At 58.0% G+C, this 13007-nt stretch overlaps 1 protein-coding gene across 1 annotated transcript in view; it reads right to left on the bottom strand.

The window, feature by feature from the left end:
• The window catches only part of LOC104288816 (Hermansky-Pudlak syndrome 1 protein homolog), a 118537-nt gene that overhangs the window by 6041 nt on the left and 99489 nt on the right, over nucleotides 1-13007 (bottom strand). The window contains exons 10-12 of the mRNA XM_009887688.1: nucleotides 1241-1386; nucleotides 118-264; nucleotides 12-35 (exon numbers count right to left, since the gene is read on the bottom strand). Coding sequence (XP_009885990.1) covers nucleotides 12-35; nucleotides 118-264; nucleotides 1241-1386 — 317 coding nt within the window. The remainder of the gene's footprint in view (nucleotides 1-11; nucleotides 36-117; nucleotides 265-1240; nucleotides 1387-13007) is intronic.

Raw genomic sequence — 13007 nt, 5'->3', positions numbered from 1 at the left:
CCATGGCGAGCGGCTGCCCGTTGAGCTGAACCGACCTGTAGAACCAGGAGAGGGTCAGGGTGGTGGCATCGAGGATGCGGTGGTGGTGGCAGCCCCAGCCACCAGCATCGCACTTACTTGGAGTGGAGCCCGTCCTTGCCATAGGGCTGCAGCAGGTACTGGTGGACGATCTTGTCCCGCAGCGTCCCCGCCAGCTTGATTTTCTTCCGGGAGCGATGCAGGTTGATGATGTAAAGGGTGATGGACCCTCGGACGTAGTTGTGGCTGCAAAAGGGAGAGTGGGAGCCGAGGGGCATGTTGGCATGTGGCATGGGAGCATCACCTCCAAAAAGAGGTTTGGGGGTCTCTGCAAGAACCAGCCTCATGCAGCCATCCGAAGGGGATATCACTGTCCCAGCTGCTCCTCCACAGGGAGATGCTACCTCCCCATCACAAAGCCCGGCTCCGGGATAACACCTTCCCAATCTCTCCCTCCCCTCCTTGGCCAGGGGTGGCATGGCTGAAGGGGGTGCCACAGGGGCGGTGGTCCCAGGGCAGCCCCCCCAGGGCCTCATGAGGAGGAGGCTGAGAACGGTGGGGAGCTCTGTGCGTGAGTGACGTCTACCCCCACTGCCCCGGGCACCTAACTGACAGGTCCAGACACTGATCCTCTGTCCCTGCCTAATCAGGCAGCCCCAAACAAAGGCTATAAAGCACTTTGCACCTGTCAGTTACTGGACAAGGTTTCCTACCGAGCTGGAGGCATGTTGAAAGCATCTGGACTGTGTAAAGAAACAGTCTCTCCTCCTCCACAATAGCAACTTGTGTCTGTAGAGGAGGTGGCCGCCCCCCCGGCTCGCTGGGGCGCTTTCAAAGACCTTATCAGCGAAACAATAACCAGGCCGGGCTCCCCGGCAGTGCGGCCCGGCGGGTACCCCGACCGACCGGGGGGCCCCTCGTGTGAAATCCACTCCCTTGATCTCTGCTGCCGGGGGCTGCCCGCCGGCCACCGCACCCGCCCCGGCCGGCCCCGTTCCCAGGCACGGGCTTGCTGCGACTTTCATCAGAGGCATCGCTGTTCCCCTCCGCTCCCTCCACCACCACAGTGGCCAGAGAAGCACCGGAGCGAGTCCTCTGGGAAGCCAACCTGCCTTGCTGGAGCCAAAGCCTGGGCTCCTGCCCTAGCATGTCCTCCATGGTCCCCATCTCCTGGAGGTCCCTCTCACCCCCTGCAGCCCCCAGCCTCCCTCGCTCCGCTTACTTGTGGTAGCTGGTGCAGTGGGCGTAAATGCGGAGCTTGTCACGAATGACTCTGCCGGGCCGGGGTTTCCTCTGGAGACCGGCCACATGGATTGCCAGGACCTTGGGACCAATGAGGCGCTTGTAGAGCAGGGACAGCCAGTAGTCCTGGGGGGGCAGAGGGGACAGTCAGCAGCACAACGCCCCCCCCCACCCCCGATTCACAGCAGGAACGGGCAGGAGAAGCTGGCTTCCCTGCGTACGGCCTAGCAAAATTTTGGCTGTTGGGATGAAAATGTTGTGTGCCAGATGTCTGCCTTGGGGTGAGCTTTTTTTTTGGTGTGCAGTCCGAGCCAAAATGGCATCGCTGTTTCCAGGAAAGCGATTAAAGGACGAATACATTGCTCTGCCGGCGCTGAGAGACACTGATACCCTCTAAAGGAGCTTGGCTTTTGGCTGGGCTACAAGGCGTGGGGAGCATCATGGATGCCTTTCCACTTTCACACAGATCTGCAAGTAGCCATGCTGCGGACCTGTGCACCAGCTCCACCTGAGGTGTGCGGGACGGTGATGCCTGTGGAGCAGGCAGGTCGCCCTCCACCCCACTCCATACACCAGAGCCCTCCCGTGCTCTCCAGCTATTGGTGGCACGCTGGCTTTGGTGACTGCTGAAGGTGCTCCACTTCCCCAGAGGTACTTCTCCTGTTTTAAAGCCTCCCGTGGAGTTAAGCACCCATGAATGCAGTGCAGGGAAGCCAAGCCCTCAAGAAGTAGGAAACGTTCAGCCCCTGCACACATGCGTTAATGATGCAGCCTTTAATTACGTCACCACATACTACTTTTTCCCGCAGGGCACGGCCTCACTCGGCACACAGGATGGGCCCCAAGCCCCGGGGAAGGGAGGCGAGGCTGTGCCGTGACGGGGGCCGCCGCCGGCAGGGCCCCCCCCCTCCTCCCCTCATCCGCTGCAGAAGCTGGGAGGTGTGCGGTAAATGAAGCAGGGTTGTGGGAAGGGAAAGGGCAGGCTCAGGCGCCCGCCTGCTGTTCTGCAGGATGGGGCTCTGGCCCCGCCGCTGCTCCGGGCACCTTGGGCGATGCTGGGGAGATGGAGCCTCTCACGCTGCTTCTCTGGGTGCTGCCTGCGGGTGTGCTGGGCACCGCCTGGGTGCTGGGCCACCTTTGCACGCACGAGCACTCTGGACAAACACCCTCTGCGCAGCCCGGACTGGCTGCCCCAGAGTGACCATGTGCCCCTGGGCAACTGGGATGATCCTCCCAACCTGTCGGCCATGTCAGACACCCAGCACCCATGGTCATACTGGCACCAGGGACTGCTGTGCCTGGCAGCAGAGCATCACACAGTGAGGGTGACCCACTGCTGATGTGGAAAGGAGAATGGATTAAACACCCTGCAGCTCGCTGCACCCTGCCTGGGGAAGCAGGAGGAAAGCCCTGCATGGTTAGGACAGTCCCAGGAAGGGGTCTGCCACCCCAGAAGTGGGGAATGGGGTCTCCAGGGCCCCATGCTACAGGGCAGGATGGGCAGGTGGAAGCATAGATCCCTCACACAGGTACAGGTATCCATCCCGTGGGTGGGAAGCCCCCCCACAGCCCCTGATTAACACGTGTTTTGGGTAAAGAGGCCAGCAGATGAAACAGAGCAATGCTGCAGAAGCAACCAGCATGAGGTGAACACCTACTGGCCAGACTGGACTGCCGGTCCCCATCCTCCCTCCAGCCCAGCTCACAAGAAGCTCACTAGTTCCAGCAGCACTGGGCTGGCCTGGTGAAGGGACATCCAAACCCACTTCCCACTTTCTGGGTAAGCTTTCGCCACAGCGCCGGAGGAAAAGCCACCTTCTGCTCTCCTCTTGCTGCTCCCAGCCAAAACCACGGGGCTTTGTGCCACACCAGTCTGGTAACTGCTTCTCCTGCAAATCCCGGGCTCCAGAGGAGACGCAAGGGTGAAGGGAGAGGCTTGTGCATCCCGGGGAGGCTCAGCCCACGAGGCCGAATCTCCCAGGGAGGATGAGCTGCAGTTGCTCAACACTGCAGACATGTGCCATCGCTGTGGCGTGTGCCACCGTCCCCGTCCCTGCTGGCTGGCGGTGCTGCCCCACACCCTGGGGACATCCCTGTCGGCACCAGTGCTGCAGGGGCTGTGCCAGCCCACCCCGCTTGGGCTCACGGGAGGCCGGAGGAGCAGTGCCCAGCACACTGCTGGCTCCCCGGCGAGTCATGCCGATTAGCAGGCATCATTAGACGAGTAATTACTTGAGTTTACGGTGAGGCCAAAGGTGAGCACAGATTGCAGTGTTTAGCCCCACAGTCGCCGAGTTAAAAATAAATGAGTTCAGTGCTCTGAGCTACCTGTCAGCTCAGGCTCTGAGGTCTTTCTAGCAGCCCCCTTGGGGTTTTCTGCCTCCCTTCCATATTCCCACTGATGAGATCCCGCTTTCACTCACAAGTTATGGGAGTAACAGAGGCCAGAGACCTTGTGGCCACCCTCGAAATTTCCATATGAGTTTCAAGAGCTGTTTTGCAGGGGGTTTGTGATGGTCTTGTCGTGATGGAGAGCTGGCACCAGAAGCTCCAGGCTTTGGCTGAGCACCCAGCCCTCTGGGCAGGGTGGTCCCTGGGGGTTTGCTGCTTCCACACCAGCATCCCTCCGCTCTCAAGGCTCAGCAGCAGCAAGGTTTGCAATGGGGGGCTGTGGGGAGCTGCCCAGCCCCGTGACCTTCCCCAGCTGCTGCCAAATCTCACGTCTTGGCGTACACTCTTCCCAAAGGTGCTCTGGCAAACCCTGCTCCCTTGTAGAGCTCAGGAAGCTCAGCCTGGGGTTCCTGCCATGGCAGCTTACAGGCAGAGCTATGCCATTCAGCACCTCCTGGACTGAGCGCAAGGAGAGGTGCTTGTCCTCTGGGAAGCATTGGCCACAATTCATGAGCTTCTGATCTAGCTAAGGGTACACAGCTTTTCTGAGAAAAAACACGTGGAAACCACAAGATGGGTTAGGCGGTCAGCAGTGATGCAGGACGAGCTGTTCAGCAAAGCACAAAATGACCATGGCTGAGCATAAAGTATTTTGGTACAGGCAATGCCCCCAGGGCATCATGGGGATCCACTTGTCCCTCCAGCATCTGCAGGAGGCAAGGGGATAGCAGTGATTTTACTTTGCCTTGCTGGCAAGGCTAGCTCCAAAGTCTCCGTTTTGAGAAGGATGTGGAAATACCAAAGAGAGTTCAAAGGAGGGCCAGAAAAATGACCCGGGGCTGGAAAAGGAGCCGTTCAGCGCCGGCCTCAAGGCACTCGAGCTCTTCAGCTTACTGCAGGGAAGCGCTGAAGACAGCTGCAGCTTTTCGCGTCATCACAAGCCCGCTTGCGGCGGGGGCCAAAATCATGTTACGTGCAATAAATTACCAGGAGCTGGTGACACCGAGCATTTGGGTGATGAATTACACCCACACCTAGCGTGACGGAAACAAACCTGCTGGGTGTGGGCACTTCCCCCAGCTGGGCCGGTGCTCCGGGTGCTGCTCCTACCACTGGCATGAGTGAATCCCAGTTAAAAACCATGCTGGGGGTGCTGGGCACCTGCAGCTACTGGTTCCTCTTCGAACAGTGACCAGCTTGGGAAGCAGTTGTTCTTGAAACCCAGCCTGGCTGCAACCGGGGTGGCTTTTCCACCGATCAGCGACCTCTCCCCAGACCCCTGGCAGCAGCTTGGCACCCCCTCCCATATAGCAAACCCTGTGTGAGCGTGGCCCCAGGCTGGCAGTGCCCAGCAGGCAAAGATGAGCACCCGCTTTGGAGCGCAGTGCCAGGCATCCCAGCAGGGGCAGTCCCGGTGATCCTCAGGGAGATGCGCGGCTCCAACCAGCGCAACTGCAGAAAGGATTTGACTTTTGGAGTTACAGAGCGCTCCTGTTGTGAGGGCTGAGCCAGCAATACAGCTGTAGCTGTAGAGGAGGAATAACAGACAGGAATCTGGTCTGCTATTAGCCCCCTGGGAATTGAGGGAGCTTTCTTGCTTTAATTACGTTGCAGACCCATTAAGCTGTGCTGCCACCGCAGCCCTCGGAGCTGCAGGCGAGAAGCACCTGAAGGCAGAGCCGTCCTGTGCCCCAGGAGGTCTCCCGGCCATGACCCCTGATTTACGGGCAGGAAGGGCGCTTGTCTCAAGTGAGCTGACGTGCAGAGCTCAGGCCAGACACATCTTCTGAGCACCGCGGGGCCAGTGAAGACCCACGAGCTTTCCACTAGAAGCAGAAAGCCCAGAGGGTCCCACTCGATCTCTTTGCACGTTTTAATTCATTGTAGGAGCTTTTAGAAACTTCAACTTTTGGAAACAAGGCTGACTAGGCAGACCTTCAGACAGACCTATTAACCAGACCCGTCCGTCTCCAGAGCCATTAGGAAGGGCGCAGGAGCGTATCCCCACACTCTCTCCCAGAAGCAGCAAAGCAGCTTTACAGCCCACCTGAGCTTCTTCAACTCCATGTTCACCACATGTGAGAAGATGTTGCCATAACCAGAAAACTGGAGTAACAGAGCTGTAGCCCTTCAGTCTCCTGGGGGCTGTAACCAGCAAAGGCAGCTGAACTTCAGATGAGCAGGCTGCTGACCCTGCGGTGAACAGCCTCCTCCGGCTGGGGCTGCCGGGGCATATGGCTCTGTGTCCCCATGTCACCGGCAGCATCAGCTGGCTGCTGCCCATCCTCTTCCTCTTGCTTTTTCCCTCTTCTGAAGCTGCCCAAGCTCTTCCTCTGTCCCTCAGACACGCTCGAGTTTCAACAGCCTGTTACAGATTGCTCCATTCCTGCACCTTCATCTGTGTTTTTCCACAGTCCAAGCAACCCTCATGGAGATAAGGGCTGGCTGATCTGCCTTCCCATACCCCATGGGACAGGGCGCTTCACTCCTTTATCCCTCTGTTGAGCCTGATGGCTCATTTTTGGCAAAAACATCTTCCAGAAAAGTAGTGATTGTGAGGGCTTGGAGGGATGGAGAAGCTGCCACTTCCCAGGGAGTCTGTTCCAGCAGTTAAACATCCGCACTGTAACAATTCCACTCCTTATTTTCAGCTTGAATTTGTCTGGCTTCAGTTTCCAATCAGTGGTTCTTGTTCTTTCTTTTTCCACTAGATTAAAGAGATCCTCAGCATCCAAAGCTTTCTCCCTGCGGAGGTCCGTACATCCTGTTCAAGCCACGGCTGGTCGTTCCTTCAGCAAGGCTGGACTGATGCCGCTTTTAACATTATCCCTGAGTTTTATGTGCTTCTTGGACTGTGGGAGTTTGAGGCTTTCTCACCCAAATCCTGTCCAAGGTCCTGTGACAAGCAGAGCAGGGCAGAGCCTCTCCCCAAAGGGAAAATTTGCTGGAGTCAAAATGATTGGCTCTGGGAGTGGGTGCTGATGCTGTCCTCGTGAGCTCTCATGTGCCCATGCTCAGGGACATGAGCTGTTTGTCATTTTGCATGTGCATTCTCCTTGTGTGGAGGTCCTGAAGAGCTGAGGGCTTGGTGAGTGGTCTCCTACAATACTTGCTGCCGCACTGGGGGAATTTGTGGGTGGGCGCTGAGCAGCATGGGGGACTGCCCAGAGAGGGTCTATGAATGGGGAACGATGCTCCTCCCAGCCCCAAATGAGGGGGCTTCAGGTGGACCAGGCTGCCAAGACCCAGCGGCATCGGCCAGGGAGGACAGACCCTTGCTTTGATCCAGGCACCTGCAGCTGTGAAAGGATCAGCCAATGCTGCCCAATTCTATTCTTGCTCAGACTTGGTCCCCGCAGTCCTCTGAAGCTGCTGACGTCTCTCCCTGGGCGTCCGTTGCTTTCACCGTGCTGATCCTCTTCCTTCCTGCTCTAACGGCTGCGAACGCCTCATCTCACACCACCGTTTCCTGCATCGCCTTCCGCCTTCACATCTTCCCAGCAGCTTTCTCCACCGGCAAGGGGACTACAACCAAAGCATGACACGAGGGGCTGCCAGCCCCACACCACAGTGCCCCTTCAGCTAAGGAGGGAGAGGAGAGGGGGTGGGCAGGGCGAGGGAGGGCAATGGGACATCAGATGGCACAGGAGCAGCTCTGTAGAGCAGAACAGTCGCTACTGTGGCCGTGTCGTGCACCCTGTGTGCTTATGGGGCTTACGGCAGGGTGGCTTTTGGTTAGGGAAAGGAAATCAGGTCACGTTTTGCAACGGCTCTGCAATGAGTCCCAAAGCGCAGCACCAGGGGACAGCCAGGAAAGTCACTCCCAGTCCCAAATAACCTGCTAACGTGTGTGCACCCGTGTAGCCAGAGAGCAGCATTCTCATCCACCGGTGCCAGCAGCACCGCAAGCTCTGTGTTTGCGCTGAGCATCAGCCCGGGGTCTCCCCCAGCTGCGCCAGCAGCACAAACCATCAAGCCTCTGAAGAGCATCATGTCTTTCCAGCCTTCAAGCCACTGCGCCACTTGCTCAGCCCCTCTCCCGTGTCGCTGTCTCTTCTGCTCTTTTTCCCCCATCCTGGAGAAAGGCCAAATACTGATTTTAAGGCAAAATTGCTGCTGTGGGTGTGGCAGTCCCAAGAATCGCTGATGGGCACATCGGTGGCACCAAGGGGACATCCTGCCCGGACACTCGGAAGGTGGTGTGCAGGAAGTGGACCCTACCTACCGCTGCCCTTCACGAGCTGGCCCTCAGCCAGCGGCCTCCACCTTCCCAGGGAGCTGAGCAGATGGAGGAACAACCAAACCTCTCTTTTGTCATCACCTCTCCCTAACAGGGTCCAGGCCATGGAGGCTGTAGGAAGGGAGCGGAGCTGCTGGATCAGAGGGCTCAATGACTTTGCTGTTTTCTGTTCTTCTGCTGCTTTTCACCATAATGCCACTTTCTTCCACTCTGCCGGCGAGCACCGACCCACCCTGGGGAGGGTCTGGCTGTCCCACCTCCTCCACAGCCCCAGGGTGGCTCTGTCACCAAGGTAGGCAGGTCCATCACTACCACAGTGCCTCCACATGGGCAGTGGCTGTGTCCATCCTTGCAAGTACCAACCGCTGCTGCTGGTCCCAGCCAGAGTGTGTCTCTGTCCTGGTCTCCAGTGCAGGAGGAGCAGTGCGGCTCCGGGTCTGCACGTGTCCTGCAGCTCCGGTGGGCGGGTGCCAGAGCTGCTAGCCGCAGCACGGCTTTGATGCATTTGAGACTCCAAGCATACGCCCTTCAGAGATGTTTTTTATGGTGCACTAAGAGGGAAAGGCCTCTTAACCCGCTGTGACAGCAAGCAGAGTTTAGGCGCTTTAAATCTGTCTCCTTGTTCGCAGATAAAACGAGCCTCAGAGCAGAGCTCCTGGAAGGCTGAATGGAGTGCGGGTGCACAGAGCAGAGGATGCCGCGGTCCTTGAGACATGGTGTGATCATTGAGAGGACAAGGCAGCAGAGGGGATGCCCTGCTCAGACCTGCTTCAGGCGCTCGTGCCGAGGCTGGCTGGGAGATTTCGGCAGGGCACCGTTTCTACTCTGCCCTTCAGCGGGCTGTTCTCCAGCTTGACGTCTCCTGGGAGAGCTTTTTCCCCATGCACACCTGAACTGCCTGGGATTTCATCCCTACCTCCCGCAGCCAGAGCGAACGTCCCGTATAGCTCCTGCCCGTCCTCGCCTCTCCTACCCCTTCCCCATCTGCAGGCGTCGCTCCCGCCAGAGCCAGTGCTCCAGTGTGCAGGGCAGATGGGGGTGCCAGATGCCCGCGTGGCAGATTTATGGACGTCGGGAACAGTTTCCATGTGTGTGCGAGCTCCATTGGACCCGCTCCCTCTCCCCACCCTTTGTCACCGCCAGGCTTGGGACCATGCCCCGACCCCTGCCTGCGCAGCACATGGCACGCTGCAGCCCGACCCGGCCGCCCTCTCCCCAACAGCGACCCCAAAGCCGAGAGTCCCCGCCAGGGAGGGAATGGCAGCCACACTCCTACCGCTGGCAGCTCGGCCGGCTGTGTGTGCGCAGCCCGGTGACTCAACGCTGGGCGTGCAGAGGGGCCGGCGCAGCAGCGGGGCCGAATTCCCCCGTCCCCGCATCCAGCTGGCCAGGCTCGGCGGTGGGAGCATGCGGGAAAGGGTTCTCCGTACGCTTCCCCCTATGGATGCTGAGTCTCCTCTTCGCAGCTGGGTGAGCGGATGGCAGGGTGGGAATGGGTGCAGGTGGGTGAGGACCCGGTCCCCGCAGCCCCCGCCTGGGGAGGGACATCTCCCACACAGCACAGGGGTGGGAGAGGCACTGTCCGGGGTGACGGCTGGGACCTCCAGCTGCAATTAGCAGTGCCGCTGGCCAAGCCAGCTCAGCTAATGAGCGCACTGGGGAGCACTTATGTGCGGCAGGCGGGAACATGGCTGGGGGACCTGCTCCCACCCCTGGCACCTGGCGCAGCAAGCACCTCGCCAATGTGCACCGGGAGATGGGGGGGCTCAATCCGTGCCCCGCCGGGGAGGTGCTCGGGACATGTCGGGAAGGCGCCGTCGGTACTGAATCGCCAGGTGCAGCCCAAGGGTACAGCTCGCACCACGGCTCTGCCCTAGGGACCCCAAAGGATGCTGGGGACAGTGGTACCCTGGCACTGAGCTAGTTCACACCAGGGCTTTTATGAAAGCCCAGATAGAAAGGGGACAGATCACTAAGGACAGACCTGATAGGAGCCCAGGGTCCTCCCTCCCCCAGGACAGACAGTAACTTTCCCGTTGAGCTCCTCAGTGCCTTTGGGCTAAGCAAAGGAGGTGAAAAATTACCTGCAGCATCCAAGCGTCCGACCACGGCACCATCATGCACCGACCTCCACACCGCTGCGATGCTTTCTCAAGGACGCCATCAATTCACAGGCAATATCATAGTGTCTTCTACTACCACAGCTGAGCAGGCAGCCCCTGCCGTCGCTTCACCCTCTGATCCCTCTGGGTCTTTCTCATGCTGCGTATGAAACTTATACGCAGAAAGGAAGTTTTAGCATCTACCTAACCCAGGAGCACCAAGTATCTCACTGTCCACAGTCTTTAGGAGAAGGTCCAAGAGGAGCCACAGTCATTAGGAGATGGAAGTCTGGATTTCAGCTTTGGCTTTTTCATGGGTTTTTTGTTACTCTGGCCCTGCCTAGGAACTTGCCCAAGTTTTTCCACACATAGGTATAACCTTACAGCACTGTGCATTAAGGGAGCAGAAATTACTACCAAGGATGGATAAAAAAGAGATGAATGCCACATGGAAGAGCACGCAGAAAGGTCTTTAACATGCTCGAGCAATCTGAAGAGAAAGCTCACATCTACCTGGGGGGCTCTCCGGTGAAATAAATGTATTACATGCCTCTGGACTGTTTCAGAGTGATATTAAGGAGAGATGGAGTACGGACACTGCATGCCTGAAATGAGCCTAGAGCTACTAAATGCCAGACCGGCATTTCAAAGGCACTGCCCTGTGAAGGGCGAATATCAGTGCTGCTCCTGCCGTCCTTTCCTCCGCTCCCCACTCCCACACACATGCACACATGTAGGTGCAGGTTTAGGTACAGAGAGGCAGACTGACGTACCTGTGAGAGGCTTTACTTGAAGGGCTTCTCAAGCACAAGCCATGTGGTCAAGCCCTGGTTATTATACAGCTGGCTGCCCCGATCACTCAGGAACAAAAAGCACTCCAACGATACATGGAAAAAATACATCTCAAAAATAACAAGGCACTAAAACACTGGAGATCAGTTGCATTAAGGTCGGAAGGAGCATTTCTGTTCCCCAGCCTGATTGTCCCCATGCCCAGGCCAGGGAATCTCGTGTCACCCAGTTTCTCCTGTTTTGGTCCTCATTAGTCCAGCAAGAGAAACTTGTTTCCTCGGATCTGCACCTGGAAAGAGGCTCAGAGAGGCATCTCTGCACCACTCCTGAGGAAAAGGTGGACAGGCAATTCTGGCAGCAAGGACAGGAACCCAGAGCTGCTCTCTCATGGGTGAAGGACCTGGATGGGGGCACAACTGCCCCTTGCAAGATGCCCCAGAATCCACAAGGTGCTGCTTAGCTCGTGAGACAGCTGTATGTGGAAAGCCCAGCAGAGGTTTGAGCATCTCCCTAATTTCTCCGTGAACCTGCAGTGCCACTCAGCCACACCACTGCCACCTGAGACCATTTTTGAGGAGCCAGGCTGCACTGCACTGGCAAACCACTGCGGGGCAAAGCCAGGGAAGGACTAGCTTAAACCTCCGCTTTCGAGGTTCTGCTGTATCCCTGCCTGTGAGCAGCTATTCCCAGGGGCTCTTGCATTTCCCAACGAAACAGCCAGAGTTTACAAGTTTGTTTTCAAGCCTCACCAGGCTGCTTGTATTTGCTGCCCAGACAGCGGCCGTGCTCTCTGCCACCTGACGTGCCGGTACCCCTCGCTAGCTTACAGCATGGCCCCGTAACAGCGGCTAGCATCCTGCTACACTTAGAGCGGTGCAGTGATTTCCCTGCTCCTTCCCCTGTACATAACAAGTTCCCCCGGCACTGCAGTCCCGGGGAGAGGCAGAAAGAGATGTGGTGATTTAGAAGCTGAGTCCCACGGCGGTGCCCACCAAGTAAACCCCATTATCTGCTTTCCCTGGTCCTCAAACGTGGCACACCCCCCACATTTTATGAGCTTCCTTATGCCACTCGCTGTAACATGCCCTAATAGAGACAGTACTAACATGAGCAAGACCAGCAGCAGCCGAGGGGCCCAGCTGAAGGACAGGGAGGAGGGCTTCTGTGGCAGCAGAGCAGTGCTCATACAGTGATGGACTACAAATCACTTGGTTACACGGGGAACTGTTTAGCACAAGGATGGAGGGCTGTATTTGCATTGCCACACCATCCCTGGACCACGCAGGAAACTCTCCCTGGACCGTGCGGGTCCCTGGTACCTAAGGATACTGCTGTAAAAGGCTCAGCTTCAGCTCAGCATGCCGAAACACGCCATCCTCTCATCTGACGAGCAGTGGCAGGGGAGGAGGAGGTGCAAGGGCTGCTCTGGGGAACCCAGCCCTGACTCCTGGCTCTCTGAGGAGCTGCCAGCTGGAGCTTCGATTGATGCTGTGGTGGTGCGGCCCTTCTCTCAGCAGGCAGCTGCCTCACGCCCAGCCGGCGTGCGGAAACCTCTTTGTCGTGGCAGCTAATGAGCGGATTGTATTTCACAGCGCCGCGGCCCGGCGCAGGTACGGCCAGTGGCTTTCATCTTCCTGATAGCTCCCACGGGAAAAGAGCGGCCGCTGCCCCGCGGAGCAGGTCACGCTCCGATCTCACTGGGCATTTTGGTGTTTGCAGCTTTTAAACCCTCCGTCGGTTTGCACCTGCCCATGGCTCTTTTAAAGCACAGGAGTAGTGGGAAGGCGTTGGGGAAGCACCTACTGGAGGTTGTGCAGGAACACAATGGTGGGACACGGGATCGATGCTGAAGCATGAGGGAGAGCGAGTAAACAGCCATGAGGGGGGGTGTCATCTAACTTATTGGGAGAGTTAACTTTAAAACAACATCAAAATCCACTTTAAAGACCTCCATTGTGTTAAACAGCCCGGGGTTTATTCCTCGAACTCCTCCCCTGGCTTTCATCCCGCTCCGAACTGCAAGCATGCTCCAGCCGCTCCGGGGCCACTGCCCCTGCTGTGCCGTGAGAGCTGGCCATGGGCCACCCACTGTCCCTGCTGTGCTGAGAGAGCTGGACACAGGCCACCCGCTGCCCCCATGCGCCCAGCGGGCAGGAGCTGGCCTGTGCCCCCGTCCAGCCAGGAGCAACCTGGGGGGGTCCCGAGGCACTCGGGACAGGGGG

This window comes from Charadrius vociferus, unplaced genomic scaffold, assembly GCF_000708025.1.
Source record: "Charadrius vociferus isolate BGI_N301 unplaced genomic scaffold, ASM70802v2 scaffold486, whole genome shotgun sequence".
NCBI lineage: Eukaryota > Metazoa > Chordata > Aves > Charadriiformes > Charadriidae > Charadrius > Charadrius vociferus.
The sequence above is the reverse complement of the archived record's forward strand: the minus strand, read 5'-3'. Positions and strand labels throughout refer to the sequence as shown.